At 40.4% G+C, this 21082-nt stretch overlaps 1 protein-coding gene across 1 annotated transcript in view; it reads left to right on the top strand.

Moving 5' to 3' along the window:
* Positions 1 to 7550: 7550 nt before the first annotated feature.
* Positions 7551 to 21082, top strand: part of ZYG11A (zyg-11 family member A, cell cycle regulator) — a 72363-nt gene continuing 58831 nt past the window's right edge. Inside the window, exons 1-2 of the mRNA XM_058717364.1 lie at positions 7551 to 7797; positions 19041 to 19206. Of these exons, the coding sequence (XP_058573347.1) occupies positions 7708 to 7797; positions 19041 to 19206 (256 nt within the window). The 5' untranslated portion in view covers positions 7551 to 7707. The remainder of the gene's footprint in view (positions 7798 to 19040; positions 19207 to 21082) is intronic.

Raw genomic sequence — 21082 nt, 5'->3', positions numbered from 1 at the left:
ATGAATGATGAGCCAAGTACTGCATTTAACTCTCAAATATCTTGTAAGGAAAGATAATTATTCCCTACCTTTACAGATGAAGGGAAGCCTAACGAGATCAAATGACTTGCTTCAAATCATAAGACATAGAGGAACTTGTAGATTAAACCTAGACACTGTTTTGACACTAGTATCTCCACTATTTGTAGAACTTTTGCTATTTTGTAAAATTAGTACTAATGATTTTCAATGCAAAGCAAAGGTATAATCAAAATCCCTTTGAAACTGATTCATGAAATAAAGCACATTATTATTAGTGGATATTAGCAGTGGATTTAAAGATTTCCCCTTTAAAGACCTATGAGACTAAATCAACCATAATTTAGGTTTTGGGGTCAATCAATTAACACTATATGCCAAGTACTATTGGAAGGGGTCTATAATTTCAAATACTACTAGTTACTCGATAGATTCCAATGACTGACTTGGAAGTCCAATGTAACTGGAAAGTATATCAAGGTAAGCACTATGCTAAACCTTTTTATGTGTATTTTCTCAGTTAAGCCTTGCAACAACCTTATAACAACGGTGACAATTATTCCATTTTATGGATACAGAAATTGTGAGGTATTAAATAACTTTGCCAGGGTCACAAACTATTAGGTGTCATAGTCACACATTAAGACTCAGGTCTGTCAGGCTCTGAAATCTATGCTCTTAATCACTGTGTTATACAGAGGAAAAATCCAATTTAACCATTAATGCCAATCTCAAATCCAATTTAAACCTTTCCTGTTTAGGGCTGCTGACACTTTGTGCTCCTCTGTGGTTCCAGTTCCTTTCTTTATTTCCTAGGCAGGCTGTTTCCATAACAAAGGTTTTATTGCTGATCACAATGGGAGAAATAAACCAAAGCTAACAGACATAGATATGGGTAAATCACAGATGTTAATAGCTCATCTTTGTGTGCTTCTTCAATGCCCAGAAAGAGACAAATACTTGCTCAAAGTCACAGACCTTTTCCCTTAGAAAGCATCCTATCTATTTGAAAGCCAAAAATAACACATAGGGTAGAAGTTCTATTAGCTTTTAAGTAACTGCCCAAAGGAGAGGTGAAGTGGAATTTGAATTCAGGCTTTTTTGACATCAAAGTTCATGATCTTTCCTCTATACTTCAGGTCCATGAGGCTTAAGAGATTTTATAAAATTCTTAAAGAATGTCAGCCATGATTTAAAGAGATCTTGACTACAGTTTTCTAATTTCATTTCAAAGTTTAATTTCTTTATTTTGTTATTTTTAAAGATATTTTTATTAAGTTTATTTATTTTGAGAGAGATAGAGCATGTGAGGGAGAGAGGGGAAGAAAGAGGGAGAGAGAGAGAATCCTGAGCAGGCTCTACACTTCAGTACAGAGTCTGATGTGGGGCTTGAACCCATGAACTGTGAGATCATGACCTGAGCTGAAACCAAGAGTCAGACGCTTAACTGACTGAGCCACCCAGGTGCCCTATTATTATTGTTTTTAAGTAGGCTTCATTCACACCTAGCAAGGAGCCCAACATGGGTCTTGAACTCACGACCCTGAGATGAAGATATGAGCTGAGATCAAGAGTCAGATGCTTAACTTGTGGGACCCAAGGAATTTAACAAAAACCTCCTACCCCTGGACAAGCAGAGCAAGACTAACTCCATTTTGTGCTACACCCACCATCTCATGTATAACCCCCACATGACCTACTTATTGCTTAAGACACTCCCCCACCCTAGTCAAGCCACTGAGCACACCCTTACTGGAAACCGGCTCATATAGGAACGCGGAACCCCTAACCGCCAAAGAGTGTAAACCCCGCCTTTTGCCCGCCAAACTTGTGCGCCAATTCTGACCAGAGTGATAGGCTAGTTCAAACAGTTACTATAGGGTAAATTGTAATTCAATTGGCCACCTGCGTGTGGACTAACATGACTATGCAACTTTCTGTGTGTGTTACAATCTCATTGGCCACTGGCCCCTATAAAACTGCTACGCCTCTGGGGCGCCTGGGTGGCGCAGTCGGTTAAGCGTCCAACTTCAGCCAGGTCACGATCTCGCGGTCCATGAGTTCGAGCCCCGCGTCGGGCTCTGGGCTGATGGCTCGGAGCCTGGAGCCTGCTTCGGATTCTGTGTCTCCTTCTCTCTCTGCCCCTCCCCCGTTCATGCTCTGTCTCTCTCTGTCCCAAAAATAAATAAAAAACGTTGAAAAAAAAATTAAAACAAAAAAACAAAAATACTGCTACGCCTCTTAACCTAGGGGTCCAAGTCCCTGCTCCGCTGTGTCGGGTATACTTGGGCCCAAGCTCGAGCTTGCAAATAAACCCTGGTGCGTTTGCATCGGTATTGGCTCTTTGGTGGTCTCTCGGATTCGAAATCGGGGGCATTACAAACTGACTGAGCCACCCAGGTGCACTGAGAAGTTGAATTTCTTTAAACTTCTCAGTGTATCTACATCTGCACAATCCTTCCCTACCTTTTCTTCAGAGTTGGCAGGAAGAGAGTAGGGTATGTCAGTGAAGGCTTTCTAGAGGAATTGACATCTAAGTGAGATTAAAAGGATCAATAGGAATTAGGTGGGGGGGGGGGTGTAGAGTGAACAACAACAAGTGTGCAAAAGTACATTTCTGGGGGCACCTGGGTGGCTCAGTTTGCTAAGCTTCCGACTTGGTTTCTTCTCATGATCTCACAGTTTGTGAGTTCGAGCCTGACATCGGGCTCTGTGCTAGCAGTGCAGAACCTGCCTGGGATTCCCTCTCTCTCCCACTCTCTCTGCTCCTTTCCTGCTCACACTGGTGCATGCCCTGTTCGCTCTCTATATTTAAGAGTCTCTTATGTTTTGTTCCCGTTAGAGCACCATCTTTAAGAATTTTTTTATTCTTCATGAAATGGGAGGTTATAGGAGAGTTTTGTTTAGAAGGGTGACATGACCGTTTAAAATGATCACCCCATGGGACACCTGGGTGGCTCAGTTGATTAGGCAACCAACTTTGGCTCAGGTCAAGATCTCACAGTTTGTGAGTTCAAGCCTTGCGTGGGGCTCTGTGCTGACAGCTCGGAGCCTGGAGCCTACTTTGGATTCTGTGTCTCCCCCTCTCTCTGCCCCCTCCCCTGCTCACACTCTGTGTCTCTCTGCCTCTCAATAATAAATAAACGTTAAAAAATGTTAAATGTTAAAAAATGTTAAATGTTAAAAAATGATCACCCCAGCTCCTGTTTTGAGAATAGATTTCAGTGGAGCAAGGGTGGAAGCTGAGAAACCAGATAAGAGGATCTTGTAAAAATCCAAGCGGGGGCACCTGTGTGGCTCAGTTGGTTGAGTGTCAGACTTCGGCTCAGGTCAGGATCTTGCAGTCTGTGGGTTTGAGCCCTGTGTCGGGCTCTGTGCTGACAGCTCAGAGCCTGGAGCCTGCTTCGGATTCTGTGTCTCCCTCTCTCCCTGACCCTCCCCCATTCATGCTCGCTCTCTCTCTCTCTCTCTCTCTCTCTCTGTCAAAAATAAATAAACATTAAAAAATAAATTAAAAAAAATCCAAGCAGGCAATGACAAGCCGTTGGCCCAGGAAAGAGGTAGAACATAGATAATCTCTAGATATATTTTGAAGATAGAACAAAGGGTTTCTTAAAAGGTAGGATAGGTGATATAAGAATAAAAAACAAGGGGGCACTTGGCTGGCTCAGTTGGTAGAGCATGGGACTCTTGACCTTGGGGTCATGAGTTCAGCCTTAATGTTGGACCAAGAGCCTATTCTTAAAAAAGGAGAGAGAATAAAAGAGTTAAAAATGATTTCCAAGATTTCATAAGCAACTGAAAATGAAGAAATTGCCACATATACTGAAATAGAAAAGACTGGCAAGAAAAGCAAGTTAGGGGGAGGATATCAAGAGTTTACTTTTGGACACATTAAGGCTGTTTATATAACCAGTTGCCTATATGTTGAATAGACAGCTGGGTATGAGTCTGAAGTTCGAAAGTGAGGCATGGGGTAGACATAAAAAATAGGGATACATCAGCATATAGATTGCTTGCAAAGTGATGAAACTAGATAAAATCCCCACAAGTAAAAGAATGGATAGAGGAGAGGTATACAAGCACTGAGTCCTGGCATACACAAAGAAGTAGAATTCTGAGTGATGAGGAATCAGGAGGATGAGAAGGAGCAGCCAGTGAGGTAGGTGGAAAAGAGAAAGAAAGAAGAAAGAGGTTGGGGGCGGGGGGTGGGGGTGGGGGGAAGAGATGTATTCTGGAAGCTAAATGAAAGTTTGTTTTATTTATTTATTTATTTATTTATTTATTTATTTATTTATTTATTATTTTTTGTGAATGTATTTTAGAGAAGAAGAAATCACTTGGGTCAAATGCTGCTGAACAGTCAAATAAGATGAAGAATGAAAAGTGCATTTATCAACTTGACAAGAACTGTTTAGTGGAGTGGCCAGGGTGAAAGAAAATGGTAAGAGACACCAGGTACAGACCACACTTTAGAGAGGTTTTACTGTAAACAGAGTAGAAGAGATGGGGGGGAGTACGTTGTCAAAAGTTTAGAAGTAGTAGAAAAACCAATGAATTACCAAAGTAGTGATTAGCATAAGTTTCTTGTGCACACCAAAACCCTGCAAACCAAGGGCACTCAAAACCAAGAAATGGAATGAGGCTCAGGGGTTATAAAGCAGCTTATATAGTGAGAAAGCAGTGATTACTCTTCACAGTGGTTGGTTATAATATTAGAGTTTTCTTAAATGATAAGGAATTGATCAGTGGTTACCTCATACCAACCTTGGGAAACAGTTTAAGTTTTGCTTATTATTTTCAGAAGCATAAGCAAGAAATGACCCAGGTTAAGTTAGCCTTGCAAAATAAATTAAATTAAACTTTGTACAACTAACTGTTTTTTTCTGTTCAGGGAATTTTTGAGGGTGGTCTCCATTTGTTTTTGACTTTTACAACCTGAATAATTAGGTCAAAGTATTTTTTTTGTTTTTAATTATGGAAAGAGTATAGGCTTTTTTTTTTTAATGTTTTTTTAAATTTATTTTTGACAGAGAGAGAGAGAGACAGAGCATGAGTGGGGGAGGGTCAGAGAGAGAGGGAGACACAGAATCCGAAGCAGGCTCCAGGCTCTGAGCCATCAGCACAGAGGCCGATGCGGAGTTCGAACTCACAGACCGCGAGATCATGACTTGAGCTGAAGTCAGACGCTCAACCCACTGAGCCACCCATGTGCCCCAGTATAGGCTTTTTTTTTTAATTTATTTTTTATTTTTTAAAAGACTTTATTTTTGAAGTTATTTATTTATTTATTTATTTATTTATTTATTTATTCATTCATTCATTCATTCATTCATTCAGAAAGAAGGAGAGAGAGCCAGGGAGGGGCAGAGAGAGAGGGAGAGAGAATCCTAAGCAGGAGTTCGAGCCCATGAACCATGAGATCATGACCTGAGCCAAAACCAAGGGTTGAATGCTTACCCACTGAGTCACCCAGGTGTCCCTGAAATATTTTATTTTTAAGCAATCTCTGCACCCAACATGAGGCTCAAACTTAACAACCCTAAGATCATAAGTCGCATGCTGCACCCATTGAGCCAGTCAGGTGTCCCTAAGCTTGTTTATGTGCTGGTGTCAATGATCCAAGAAAGGGGACAAATGATAATTCAGGAGAAAGAAAGGATGTTGCCGGGTGATGTCTTTGACTAAGCAAGAGGGGATAAGATCTAGTGGACAAGTCCAAATACAGGAGCTGGCCTTAGGTAAGAGCAAAATAGTTGATAGTAATAGGCAGTAAGGCAAAGACAGTTTGCCCATACAGAGAGGTGGGTAGTTGTTGATGGTGAGAACTTAGGATGCTCTTTTTTAAAATTTTATTTTATTGCTTTTCTTTTTTTCAGTAAAACAGGAAGCTGAGAATATGTTTGGAGGAGGAGGTGTTGGAAGTTGGAGGATAGAGAAGTTATGAAATAATAGTCCACTGAAAATAAACTCCCAACATTGACTGGACTGGGAGTTAGAAAACTAGATTTTGATTCCCAGGTTTTCTGTTCATCACGTGGGTAAAATTTAACTTGTCTATTCAATCTCTCAGGTGTTCAGTTTCTCTGTGGGTAAAATGGAGATACCTACTGTAAATAACTTTTTAATGTTTATTGTTTATTTTTGAAAGAGACAGACGGGGGTGGGGGGGGGGGGGGAAGGGCAGAGAGAGAGAGAGAGAGGGAGACACAGAATCTAAAGCAGGCGCCAGGCTCTGAGCTGTCAGCACAGAGCCAGACAGGGAGCTCAAGCTCACAAGCAGTGAAATCATGACCTGAGCTGAAGTCAGACAGTTAATGGACTGAGCCATGCAGAAGCCCTGGATTTTTTTTTTTTTTTTAATGAGGATTAAATAAAAGAATAAAAGAATAAAATGATAATATTATCAAAAAATAATATCTATCCTCCACAAACTCAAAAAATTGAATAGGAAAAAAAATTGAACAGGGAACAATTCCCAATTCATTTTTGAGGCCAGCATTATCGTGATACTAAAACTAGATAAAATATCTCTGGACAGCAATCTCCCTCATAAACACGGGGCATACAAATACTTAACGAAATATCAGCAAATAAAATCCTGTGGTATATAAAAACAATACATCATGACCATGTGGAGTCTTATCACATTTTACTGATGGGGATGTTGAACTTCAGAGAAATTAAGAACTTTGCTCAAGGTTCACAAATTAGTAGATGGCTGAGCAGGCATTCCAATCCAGGGTTCAAATCTAAGGCTCATACTCTTAAGAACTACCCTTTTCAAGACATATTTTTACTTAAATTAGTTGAAGTGTACTGATTTACTGCTTTCAGGGTTTCTTTCTTGGAGCAGGTTATAAGGATTTTCTTAGTACCTTGCAGGTCACAAGAAAGCTGAGTAAAGGAAGTCAGAAGTGTTTTTGATACTCGATTCATTCAATGTCGGTAGGAGTTGGATCAACAGAGAAGAGTGATAAAAGAGGTGTTGTTACCTCAGTTTTAGGAGAAAGGTCTTTAAAAATATATTTTTTAAAGTATTTATATCTATCTATCTATCTATATCTATCTATCTATCTACATATAGATAGATAGATAGATATATTCTAGGGGTGCCTGCCTGACTCCGTCAGTAGACCATGGGACTCTCAATCTTGGGTCCTGAGCTGAAGCCCCGCGTTGGGTATAGAGTACTGAAAATACATAAATAAATATTCTATTTTCCAACTTCACAGAGCTAGTCTGTGGGCATACTCTAGAGTGGCTAAAGGAGTGAGGTATCAACCCCTGAGGTGCGGGCTTAAGGCAACTTGGTCTCAGAGGCGTGAGTAGGAGCTGGGTGAGTGCTCTCTGAGGCGTTGGTGTGCCCAAAGGAGGACGGTTGGGCCCTGATAGGGTGGGGTGGTGGTCGGCACGGGTAGGCGAGGGGCGGGCCGGCCCCGGGGGCGGGGTCTGCGGCGGGCCGGCCTCCGAGGGAGGGGTAGAGGCCGCGGCGGGCGCGTGCGCGTGGTCACGCCGGGCGTTTCAAAACCCCTGCGGTCCAGACGGAGCGGCGTGATTGCTGCGTGCGCTGCCCCGGAGCGGACGCTCCTCAGCTGCCTCACAGCGAGGTTCGACCCCTTTTCTCGCGGGATCCGGGTCCGCGCTCGACGCTCGCTCTCTCCTGCCGCCCCGCCGACGGGGGTCGCCATGGTTCACTTCTTGCACCCGGGCCTGTCGCCCAGGAATATCGTCCCTCCCGACGCTCAGAAGGATGCCCTGGGTTGCTGCGTGGTGCAGGTGAGCACCGGGGCGGGGACGCGAACCTCGGCGGGACGCCGCGCTAGCCAGGGAGTCGTCGGGGACTGTGCGAAGGCACTTGCTGGTTTCGTTTGGCTGACGTGGGGTAAAGTCTGAAGAGTGAGCCGAGGCTGGGCTCCTGTCGTCGCCGGGGAAGTGCACGCTGGAAGGGAGTTTTCTGTGCCGGGCGTCCCAGCCTCTGGGCCGAGCGCTCTGACCTGGAGCCGCAGCGTTCAGGCGCGGCGAGGGCGAGTCCCGCCCCCCGGCTGACCAGAGGGCATCTCCTCCTCAGGTCTGTGATTCTCATCTGTGGAGGCAGCCGCCGTTTGCTGAGTGGTGTTAAGTTCGGACGTAAACTCTCTGGGCTTGGCCGGCAGTTGACGGTGGCGCTTATTATTGTCATAATGAACCCAAATGCCCCCGACCTCGACCGTACTGCCACGTGCATTGTGGACGTGGTACTCCGCAGAGAATGTGACCCAGCAGTCCCTAGTACCCGAGGCCTGTGCCCCGGAACTCTAGCTGGAAGCCGCTCGTGAGTCCGGCGAGGGGGTGGGGGGACTAGAACCCCAAGACTTGAAATTCTTTTAGTTCACGTGTACCCCCTTCCGCCCTCCCTCCACGGAATTCCTATTAAACTACACCTACAAAAATGCAAACCAAGAGAGTGTATTTTCTGCTGTGTGTTAAGTATCGCGTTTCTAGAGTAATCCGGTTATCTCTAGTCTTTTGTATGCATTGATAGTCTCCATTTTTCTGTGGTCTAGGGCAGTTGAGAACTCTAAAGGTTAATTGATTTGCTTAAGAACCTGAACTTGACTTCAGGTGTTCTGGGGTCAGATTGCACATTCTACCACGCCCCAAGGGCCACGACTCTTAGAACTCAAAATCTACTTAAGGCTCAACCTAAAATATGGAGGGAAGGAAACGTTCATTGAGGTTGTACTTTACGTGCAATACCTTGTTGGAAGATTATTGTGCCCTACAACGATCTGTCCTGTACTTCTCTGTACTCTGTTGGATTCACTTTTAATGCTGCTATATAATTTGTAAATTTGTTTGTAGCTAATGGAAAAGCTGGGTTTTTAAGCATGTACTATATAGCACAGTATCTCAAGCACATTTTTTGTTGACGCTAATTGGAATTGAAACAAGATTTTTCTCTAGAAATCAAACCAACCCATTTTCTGCCTGGTTCCATAGTGTACTGCATACATTCGTTTTCTTGGTAAGATTTTATTTTCAATTAATCTTGAAAATTAACACATTTTCGCTTATATATATTTTCCCATTTATGTCATCTTTAATTTTATTTAGTAATGTGTTGTAGTTTTGATAATAAAGGTCTGTGACATATTTTGTTAAATTCATCCCTATTTTTGATACTGTAAAAATATTTTTGAAAAACAATGCAAAGAATTTTTTGGTATTGCTCTTGTATCCTACAATCTTGCTAGATTCACTTTTTTTTAAAGATTTCTTAAGATTTTCATCAGTTATGTCATCTGCAAGTAAAGACAGCTTTACTTTATTCCCTTTTAGTCTATGCTTTTTTTTAAGTCTATGCTTTTTATTTCCTTTTTCTAAATTGTATTTTCTCTAGAACCTTTGTAAAATGTTGAAGTGGTGAGAGTAAACATCTTTGTATTCTAGATCTTTCACCTTTAAGTATGATACTCGTTAAAGGTTTTTCCATAGATGCCCTTTATCAAGTTAAGGATGTTTTCTTCTATTCCTAGTTTGCCAGGAGTATATTTAAAAAAAAAATTTTTTTTTATGTTTTTATTTTTGACAGAGAGAGAGCGCGCGCGCGAGCGAGCATGAGCGGGGGAGGGGCAGGAGAGAGAGGGAGACACAGAATCAGAAGCAGGCTCCAGGCTTTGAGCTGTCAGCACAGAGCCCGATGCAGGGCTCAAACTCACAGCCTGAGCGATCATGACCTGAGCCGAAGTCGGACGCTCAACTGACTGAGCCACCCAGGCGCCCTTGCCAGGAGTATTTTTAAAATCATGAATGTGTGTTGAATTTTGTCAAGTGCTTTTTCAGCATTTATTAAGATTATATGTTTTTGTTGTTTTTCTGTTAATGTGGTGGACTTTCTAGATTGTGAATTTAACTTTACATTTACATCTAAACCCCACATGGTCATGATGTATTGTTTTTATATACCACAGGATTTTATTTGCTGATATTTCATTAAGTATTTGTATGCCCCGTGTTTATGAGGGAGATTGCTCTCCAGAGATATTTTGTCTAGTTTTAGTATCACGATAATGCTGGCCTCAAAAATGAATTGGGAATTGTTCCCTGTTCAATTTTTTTTCCTATTCAATTTTTTGAGTTTGTGGAGGATAGATATTATTTTTTGCCTTTTTAAAAATTTAATTATTTCTTTTGAGTAAACTCTGCCCTCAATGTGGGGCTCAAACTCATGACCCTGAGATTATTTCTTCCTTAGATGTTTAATAGCACTCATCAGTGAAGCCACTGAAACTAATTTCTTTGGGAGAGCTATTCGTATACTTCATTTTATGTTTTATAAAAGCATCAATTTATCGAGTCATAACATTCCTAAATATGTATGCACTTATTAACAGATTATCAGTTTTTGTAGTTATTTAAGTAATTTGCCTATTGCATCTGAGTTACCAAATTTATTGGCAAAATTGTTCATAGGATACCTTTATTGTCATTTTAATTCTTATAGGATCTGTCATGATGTTCCCTCTTTTGTTCCTGGTATTGGTGTTTTCTCTTTTTACTTTCTCTTAGTCTTTGTATCTAGGGATTTAATAATTGTTAGTTTTTTTGAAGAACTAACTTTTGGTTTTCATTTATATCCATTGCACATCTGTTTTATTTCTGCTTGTATCTTTATAATTTCTTATGTTTATCTTTGGGTTTAACTTACTCTCTATCTTTTTAAGGTGGAAACTTAGGGCATTAAATTTATAACTTGTTTCTAAATTTTTTAAAATGTTTTTAAATTTATTTTTTAGAGAGGCATAGCGCGAGTGGGGGAGGGGCAGAGAGACAGACAGACAGACACACACACACACACACACACACACACACACACACACAATCTGAAGCAGGCTCAAGTCTCTGAATTGTCAGCAAAGAGCCTGATGCGGGGCTTGAACTCATGAACCTTAAGATAATGACCTGAGCCAATGTTGGACGCTTCACAGACTGAGCCACCCAGGTGCCCCTTGCATCTTGTTTCTGATACAAACATTTCCTCCAATGGTGCTTTGGTTAATACCCATAAACTCTGGTATATTGTTCACAATATTTTCTAATTTCCATTATGATTTCTTCTTTGAGCCATGGGATGTTTAGAAATGTATTGCTTCATTACCAAATAGTTGGGGATATTTAAGATATCTTTTTTTTTTTTTAAGGGGGAGAGGGGAGAGGGAGAGAGAATCCCAAGTAGGCCCCTTACCCAGTGCAGAGTCCTTCGTGTGGATTGATTGTAGGACCTGAGCTGAAATCAAGAGTTGGGTGCTCAACCAACTGAGCCACTCAGGCACTCCACACACATCTTTTTTTTTTTTTAAATTGACTTCAAACGAGGGGCGCCTGGGTGGCTCAGTCGGTTAAACGGCCGATTTCGGCTCAGGTCATGATCTCGCGGTCTGTGAGTTCGAGCCCCGCGTTGGGCTCTGTGCTGACAGCTCTGTTCTGTGATTCAGAACAGGCCGAATCTGAAATCAACCTGTTTCAGATTCTGTGTCTCCCTCTCTCTGAACCTACCCCGTTCATGCTCTGTCTCAAAAATAAATAAACGTTAAAAAAAAAATTGTAAATTGACTTCAAACATAATTATTGTTAGAGACAATACTCTATGATTTTAATCCATTGTATACATATATTTTATTTTATTTTATTAAAAAAATTTTTTTTTCAACGTTTTTTTTTTTTTTAATTTATTTTTGGGACAGAGAGAGACAGAGCATGAACGGGGGAGGGGCAGAGAGAGAGGGAGACACAGAATCGGAAACAGGCTCCAGGCTCCGAGCCATCAGCCCAGAGCCTGACGCGGGGCTCGAACTCACAGACCGTGAGATCGTGACCTGGCTGAAGTCGGACGCTTAACCGACTGCGCCACCCAGGCGTCCCTGTATACATATATTTTAAATGTTTATTTATTTTTGAGATAGAGAGCACCAGCATGGGAGGGGCAAAAAGGGGTGGGGAGACAGAGGATCCAAAGTGGGCTTTGTACTGACAGTGGCGAGGCTTGAACTCAGGAACTGTGAGAATCATGACCTGAGCTGATGCTGGACACTCATCAGACTGAGCCACTCAGGTGCCCCTTAATCCATTTACATTTATTGAGATTCGTTTTATGGCTCAGATATGATTTATCTTGGTGCACACTTCTCTGCACTTAAAGATATATATTGTACAGCAATATATATGGGTTTTATCTATTAATGTCAGGTGAAGTTGGTTGATAATGTTAATTTTCTATATTCTTACTCCTTTTCCAGTTACTTGTTTTTTATCAGTTGTTTGAAGATGAATGTTCATTTACAACTCTGGATTTTTCTTTTTATTCTTTGAGTTTGCTTCATGAATTTTGAAGCTGTTAGTAAGTGCATATACATTTAGGAATTACGTCTTCCTGATGAATTGATCCTTTTATCTTTATGTATTCTGGTAATAGTCTTACCTTGAAGTCTTTTTCTGACATTAATATAGTTAACTCCGTTTTCCTTATGATTGGTATTTGACAATCCTGTATGGTTGTTCATGTTTAAAGCACATCTCTTGTAGAAAAGGTCTTTTATTCAGTCTGACAATCTGCCTTTTAAATCAGAGTAAATGTGATTATCAAAATTGTTGGGTTTAAAGTCTGCTGTGTTGCTATTTGTGTTTTATTTGTCCTGTTTGTCGTTTTGTTTCTTCCTTTCCTGACTTGAACACTTTTCAAGTTTCATTTTATCTCTCCTATTGACTTGCTAGTTCTGCTTCTCTCCTTTACCTTCTTCCAGTCTTTCCCCCCTCCCCCCTTCTGTCAGTCTTTAATGGTCACTCAAAGGTAGCAGTTTTTAAAGTGTGGATTAAGGACCTCTGTGGTCTCTAAGGCCCCATTTTCTTTTTTTTTTAGTTTTTTTTTTTTTTTTTTACGTTTATTTATTTTTGAGAGACAGAGACAAAGCATGAGCAGGGGAGAGGCAGAGAGAGAAGGAGACACAGAATCTGAAAGCAGGCTCCAGGCTCTGAGCAAGCTGTCAGCACAGAGCCCGATGTAGGGCTTGAACCCGTGAACTGTGAGATCATGACCTGAGCCAAAGTTGGACACTCAACTGACTGAGCCACCCAGACACCCCAGCGTGGAATTGGGTTTTTAGCTTCTTTTATTTCTAAATGAATTAATACAGGTTTTAAAGATTTCTCAGTTTTAACTTATGTAGTAACATGTTGATAGATAGAATCCAGTTTTTAAGAGTATAAAGTGGTCCTAAGACCAAGAAGTTTGAGAGTCACAGCTCTGGGTTTTAAAATACACATTTGACTTGATCACATTCTACTTTAAAATATATCAGTTTAGGGGCACCTGGGTGGCTCAGTTGGTTAAGCATCCGACTTCAGCTCATGTCATGATCTCACTGTTTGTGAATTCGAGCCCCACATCTGTGCTGACAACTCGAAGCCTGGAGCCTGCTTCAGATTCTGTGTCTCCCTCTCTTTGCCCCTTCCCCACTCAGGCTCTGTCTCTCAAAAATGAATAAACGTTAAAAAAAAATTTTTTTTAAATATAGCAGTTTACCTTAAAACAGTATTCTTTGATTTTTTTTCCCTTTTGTTTTGTCCTTGGTGCTAGTGAGATAATATACCTCTTACTTCTCCATGTTATAAATTGCACAATTTATTTCTTTATTTTTGCTTTGATCAGTTATTTCTTAAAGACATTAGGAAATAAAAAAGTTTTTCTCTTTATCCACGTTTCCATTTCCATTACTCCCTTTTTCTTAAATCCCAAATATTCATCTTCTTTCCTTTTTCTTCAGCTTAAAGAACATTTAACCTTTCTTATAGTGTAGATTGGCTGGCAACAAGTTCTCTCTGCTGTTTGTTTGAGAATATCTTTATTTCAGCTTTATTTCTGAAAGCTATTTTAGTTGTACTTAATTTTTTTCCCCTATTGTACTTTTTTGGGAAAGATTTTGTTTTATTAAATTTTTTTAATATTTATTTATTTTGAGAGAGAGAGAGCAGGGGAGGGGCAAAGAGAGAGAATCCCAAGCAGACTTTGCACTGTCCGTGCAGAGCTGGATGTGGGGCTCAAACTCACAAACCTTGAGATCATAACCTGAGCCAAAATCAAGAGTTGGACACTTCACTGACTGAGCCACCCAGGCACCCCTCAACATAAGAATTTTTGAGGAACACAGTCTATAGCAAGGAGTGAGGGCTAATTTTAAAGGAGTGATTTGGGGGACCCAGCCCAAGGCAACCTTAACAAATCATTAACAAGTCTTAACAAATGTTAAGAATCTTGATGAGATTAGTGGAATCTTTATGAGAGAATGGAGGGAGATTTGAGACCTGGAGACACAGGGAGGAAGGCCATGTGAAGATGAAGACAGAGATCATTTATGCTGCCTCAGTTGGGGAGAGCCAGGAGCCTCTACAAGCTGATAACAGTTTTTCCCTTGAGCCTTCAGAGGAGAATGGCCCTGCTCTCAGGGGACTTGTTTTCTGGACTTCTGTTCTCCAGAACTGTGAGAGAACAAATTTCTGTTGTTTTTAGCCATCTCATTTTTTTTTCTCAGTCTTTATTTATTTTTTTGATTTACATCCAGGTTAGTTGTAATATAGTGCAACAATGATTTCAGGAGTAGATTAATGCCTCTTACCCATTTAGCCCATCCCCCCTCTCACAACCCCTCCAGTAACCCTCTGTTTGTTCTCCATATTTAAGAGTTTCCTCTGTTTTGTCCCCCTCCCTGTTTTTATATTATTTTTGCTTCCCTTCCCTTGTGTTCATCTGTTGTGTGTTTTAAAGTCCTCATATGAGTGAAGTCATATGATTTTTGTCTTTCTCTGACTGACTAATTTTGCTTAGCATAATACCCTCTAGTTCCATCCACGTAGTTGCAAATGGCAGGATTTCATTCTTTTTGATTGCCTACTAATAGTCCAGTGTGTGTGTGTGTGTGTGTGTGTGTGTGTGTGTGTACGTGTGTACACACCAAATCTTCTTTATCCATTCATCCATCGATGGGCATTTGGGCTCTTTCCATACTTCGGCTATTGTTGATAGTGCCGCTATAAACATTGGGGTGCATGTGTCCCTTTGAAACAGCACACCTGTATCCCTTGGATAAATACCTGGTAGTGCAATTCCCGGGTCATAGGGTAGTTCTATTTTTTATTTTTTGAGGAACCTCCATATTGTTTTCCAGAGTTAGTCATCTCATTTTTTGTGGTAATTTTAGCCCCACTAGGAAACAAATACATGTTCTAACTTCATTCATCTCCCTTCTGTCTTCTTTGAGAGTTTCATGTTGTCAGAACCAAACTGACAGCAGGGCAAGGGAATCTGTTCAGGAGATCTGCTTAATTCCAGTAGAGAGCAGGGTAGAGAAGATTAAGGAGTGAGTCTGGGTAGGAGGTAGGTGGCAAGTGCTGTAGTACAATTCTGCTTACATAAAGTTTACAGACATGGAGAACTAAATAGTATACAAGATAATGATTGCCTCTGGGTGAAGGGATGGGAAATAGCATCAGAAAGGGACTGCAAACATACTGGTATATTCATTTTAAGCTATGGGATAAATACAAAAGCATATTTTAAAAATATACTTTATATTATATTTTATTTTTATATTTGAAATGTTTTATAAATTTTCTTTAAATAATTTTTTTAATGTTTGTTTATTTTTGAGAAACAGAGAGACAGAGCATGAGCAGGTGAGGGGCAGAGGGAGAGGAAGATACAGAATCCGAAGCAGGCTCCAGACTCTGAGCTGTCAGCACAGAGCCTGACGTGGGGCTCGAACCCACAAACTGTGAGGTCATGACCTGAGCTGAAGTTGGTCACTTAACCGACTGAGCTACCCAGGTGCCCCTGAATGTTTTATAAATTTCTAAATATCTTTTATGTGGATTTAGTCTTTAGTATACTATATTTTTATTTTTGTTCTTTTTAAAAAATGTTTATTTTGAGAGAGAAAGAGCGAGAGCAAGTGCACAGGGGAGGGGAAGAGAGAGCAGGAGAGAGAGAATCCTAAGCAGGGTCCTCGCTGTTAGTGCAGAGCCCTATGCTGTGCTCCATCCAACAAAATGTGAGATCATGACCTGAGCTGAGATTAAGAGTCAGTGCTTAACTGATTAAATTAACAGATTAAGTGTTTAACAGATTAAGTGCTTAACTGACTGAGCCACCCAGCCATCCCTACTATGCTATATTTTTTAAATGAGGCTGTCATGTAGTAATATGGCAAATAATGTTAGAAAATCTTAAAACTAAATATTTGGGATCAAATGTTACAAACATTTGCAAAGTAAGAGAAATCCCCAGCACCCCCACCTAATCCAGATAAAGTGGAAAACATCACTGTAAGCAGACCCTAAATCTTTGACATTTACCAATATCAATAACTTGGGATTGGAGGCTAGGCTTTTGCCAAAATCTGGTAGGGAATTTGAGTGGATACTGTAAACTATAACTATATATATAATATAAACTAATATGGGCTAACAAAGGCTGGCTTTACTTTAGTGAAATGGTAGATCTAAAAAAATTTGCTTATGGGAAAGGGAAATGGGGAATGCTGTCGGTTTTGGCGTGGATTTTGAGTAGAAAGATACCTGCTTAAAATTTGCTACTGGGGTGCCTGGGTGGCTCAGTCAGGTATCCAGCTTTGGCTCAAGTCACAATCTCGCAGTTGATGAGTTCGAGCCCTGCATAAGACTCTGTGCTGACAGCTCAGAGCCTGGAGCCTATTTCAGATTATGTGTCTCCCTCTCTCCCTACCTCTCTCCCCACTTGTGCTCTTTCTCTTTCAAAAATAAATAAACAAAAAAACAATTTGCAGGGCGCCTAGGTGGCACAGTCAGTTAATTCGTTCGACTTTGGCTCAGGCCATGATCTCAAGGTTTTTAGTTCGAGCCCCACATCAGGCTCTCTGCTGACAGCTCGGAGCCTGGAGCCTGCTTTGGATTTTGTCTCCCTCTCTGCTCCTCTCCTGCTCGCACTGTGTCTCTGTTACTGTCTGTCTCTCTCTCTCAAAAATAAATAAACATTAAAAAAAAATTTGCTACCATAGGCTTGTCTTCACACACATTCAGGGTTTTTTGTTTGTTTGTTTGTTTATTCTGAGAGACAGCACAGCTTGGGAAGGGCAGAGAGAGACTCCCAAGCAGGCTCCACACAGTCAGTACAGAGCCCAACGTGGTGCTCAATCTCATGAACCACAAGATCATGACCTGAACCAAAATTGAGAGTTGGACACTTAACTGACTGGGCCCCACATTTAGGGTTTCTTGCTTGGTTCAGGAAATCTATAGTTGAGAAATTATCAGGGTGAGCCTTGGTATTTCCCCTGGGGTAACCATAGTTTTGCAGAATCTCTCTGATGTGAACATCTTTTTTCTTCTTCTTTTAAGCTTATTTATTTTGAGAGAGAGAGAGTGCAAGAGAGAGAGAGAGAGAGAGAGACAGAATCCCAAGTAGACTCCACGCTTTCAGTGCAGAGCCCAGTGTGGGGTTTGAACTCATGAACTATGAGATCATGACCTGAGTGGAGATTAAGAGTCATATGCTTAACCAACTGAGCTACCCAGGCGCCCCTGTGACATGTCTTCTACCCAGGCCTCATAGGAGTCCAGTAAATAAAATCCCATTAAAAGTGCGTTCACAATGTTAATTTATGAACCATGAATCTCCATGAGTAAAATTCAACAGAATCAACAACAGGATTACATTCCAGGAAAATTAAGGAAATGGATTATTAAAACACTATAAGTATATTTAAAAGTAAAGATATAAAAGATGAAATAAGTCATGAAAAAAGAACAATATACAATTAGACTGTGAAGAAATATATACCACTAAACAAAGAGATAGAGACCTGGGAGATAGATGTGTGGAAATTACCCACATGAAGTATAATCTCCATTTTTCCATGGGCCTGTAAACCAATTCTGGCTTTTAAGACCTAAGTAGAAGTCTCCTGAGACTCTTTCAGGGAATCTTGTCTGGAGACGGAATAAGGAGTTGAGGGTATTTGCAAAGGAGTAATTTTTACTTTGGGTCATTGAGGGAACTTAATCATTTGAAAGTGGTGTGGAAGTCAAGGAATTATTCCATGTTGAAGCCTCTGACAAAGGTAACAACCTCTGTTTGACCTTTGTCTATCTCTTCGTGTCTGATACAGTGCCATGCCTTTCAAATATTTGTTGGATAAACAAATGCCAGTTTCTCTTAGAGGAGAAAGAGACCATATGCCTCTTTACTCTCACCTCACTGTCAGTTCTTACTCTTCTACAGCAGCCTGGTATAGCACACTTTTACATTGTGAACACTTGAGGGTAAGAATAGGCAGGCCTGGGGCACCTGCATGGCTCAGTCAGTTACGTGTCTGACTCTTGGTTTTGGTTCAGGTCATGATTTCATGGTTTGTGAGTCTGAGCCCCGCGTCAGACTCTTTGCTGCCGGTGGAGAACCTGCTTGGGATTCTCTCTTCCTCTCTCTCTGCCCCTCCCCGGCTCGCACTCTGTCTCTCTCAAAATAAATAAATAAACTTAAAAAAATTCACTTAAAAAAAAAAAAAGAATAGACAGGCCTTATCCTCTGGGACATAGTAATCACTGAGTAATAAATATTTGTTGAGTGAATGACCATGTGATATCTGTTTGAGTTGCCCCTTGTGTTTCATTGAAATTGTCAGATTTCTTGGTTGTGTTCCCCACTATTAGCTCCAAAAGGATTAAAATAATATTTTGCTCATCCCTGTATTTTCAATGGCTGGCACACAACAGGTGATGAGTGAAGGATTGAGAGAACTTATTTTTTTTTTAAGATACAACAGAAATAGATAAAATCTTCCATTCAGTTAACAGTTGGAATAAGGTGGTTTCGTTACATATAAATCATGTAAGTCACTACTAGGGTAAGGAGAATGTATCTTCAGATATCCTTACCAACTAGTTTGATGTCTTTTGCATGGTCTACTTCTGTGCTGAGTTTTTCTGGATGTATTCTAACAAAGTTTGTTTTCTAGGAGGAGGCATCTCCCTACTCTTTGGTCAACATCTGCCTGAACTTCCTGATTGCTAACCTAGAGAAATTGTGTTCTGAAAGATCTGATGGAACATTGTGCCTTCCAGAGCATTGGAGTTTCCCTCAGGAAGTAGCTGATCAATTCCTTGGGGTGATGACATGGCAAGGTAATACTAACGCTCTTTTATTTTAATCTTTTAAAGTTTATTTCTTTATTTTGAGAGAGTGTGTGCACTCGCGAGCACTCTTGGATGAGTGCACGGGGGAGGGGCAGAGAGAGAAGGGAGAGAGAGAGAATGCCAAGCCCGTGTGGGGCTCGATCCCATGAACTGTAAGATCATGACCTGATCCAAAATCAAGAGTTGGACACTTAACCAACTGAGTCACCCAGGTATCCCTATTTCATTTTTTTTGATAAGGTTTCTTTATATTGTACTCTTAAAGCATTTTACTATTTGAAGAGTGCTTTCATATCCAGTTCCTGTTTTACTCCTCACAACAAATGGATGGGCAATAGGAAATAATTTCCATTTTATTTGTGTGGAGATTTGAATCTCAGAGTCTTTCTGGGATCCCTTGCAGGAAATTTGTCTTGTTTCTAGGTTTATCCTGCTATTAGCTTAGCAGAGTGAAGACAATGGAGAACTAAACCAAGTTCCCACTCATCTGTTTGCTCTCTAGCTTTTGAAGTGCTTTTCCTATAGTCTTGTCTCCTACTCTTTTCGTTGTGAACATGAGACTTAACAATCTTTTCATTTACTTCCCCTTGTAGTGAGGCTTTCAAAACCTCACCAAAAGTTGTTATTTTACTTTTTGATTACAGCCTTCCTGGTGGATGTGAAGTATTTATTGTGGTTTTGTTGCATTTCCCTAATGAGTAATGATGTTGAACATTTTAAATGGTGTTTAATTTATCATGTTACTGGTTTTTTTTTTAAGTTTATTTATTTTGAGAGAGACAGTGCAAGTGGGGGATGCACAGAGAAAGAGGGAATCTCAAGCAGTCTCCGCACAGTCTGTGCAGAACCCAGTGTAGGGCTTGAACTCACAACCATGAGATCATGACCTGAGCTGTAATCAAGGGTGGGGCACTTAACCAACTGAACCACCCAGGCATCTCCACTTTTTTTTTTAAATGTTTATCAGTTTTTTCTTAATATAAAGGCTTTTGGTAACAAATTACTGAGATGTGTTTCACATACTATATAATTCACCTACTTAAAGTGTACTGTTCAATGGTACTATTATTTTTGTTTTTAGTGATTTGGGCAGCTGTCATCACAATTTTAGAACATTTTTTGTCACCTCAAAAAGAAACTCCTTACCCATCCCCCAATCCTAAGCAACTACTCATAGACTTTTTATTTCTGTGTTGTTGTTTTTTTTTCCTGAACATTTACTATAAATCAAATTGTATAATATGTGGCCTTTTATATCTTCTTTGGAGACATGTCTATTCATATCCTTTGCCCAGTTCTTTCTTTTTCTTTTTTTTTTTCTTTACTTATTCTTTTAATTTAAAAAAAATTATTAATTTTTTAGTTTACATCCAAGTTAGTTAGCATATAGTGCAACAATGATTTCAGGAGTAGATTCCTTAATGCCTGCATTTAGCCCACCCCCTCCCACAACCCCTCCAGCAACCCTCTGTTTGTTCTCTATATTTAAGAGTCTCTTATGTTTTGTCCCTCTCCCTGTTTTTATATTATTTTTGCTTCCCTTCCCTTATTATGTTCATCTGTTTTGTATCTTAAATTCCTCATATGAGTAAAATCATATGATATGTGTCTTTCTCTGACTAATTTCACTTTAGCGTACGTAATACCCTCTAGTTCCATCCACGTAATTCCAAATGGGAAGATTTCATTCTTTGTGATTGCCGAGTACTTTTTTTTTTAATGTTTATTTATTTTTGAGAGAGAGAGAGGGAGGGGCAGAGAGAGAGGGAGAAATAGAAAATCCCAAGCAGGCTCAGCACTGTCAGCACAGAGCCCCAGAAATTTAAAAAAATGATCACCATGATAAATCTAGTTACCATCTGTT

This window comes from Neofelis nebulosa, chromosome 2 (genome assembly GCF_028018385.1).
Source record: "Neofelis nebulosa isolate mNeoNeb1 chromosome 2, mNeoNeb1.pri, whole genome shotgun sequence".
Taxonomy (NCBI): Eukaryota; Metazoa; Chordata; class Mammalia; order Carnivora; family Felidae; genus Neofelis; species Neofelis nebulosa.
The sequence above is the reverse complement of the archived record's forward strand: the minus strand, read 5'-3'. Positions and strand labels throughout refer to the sequence as shown.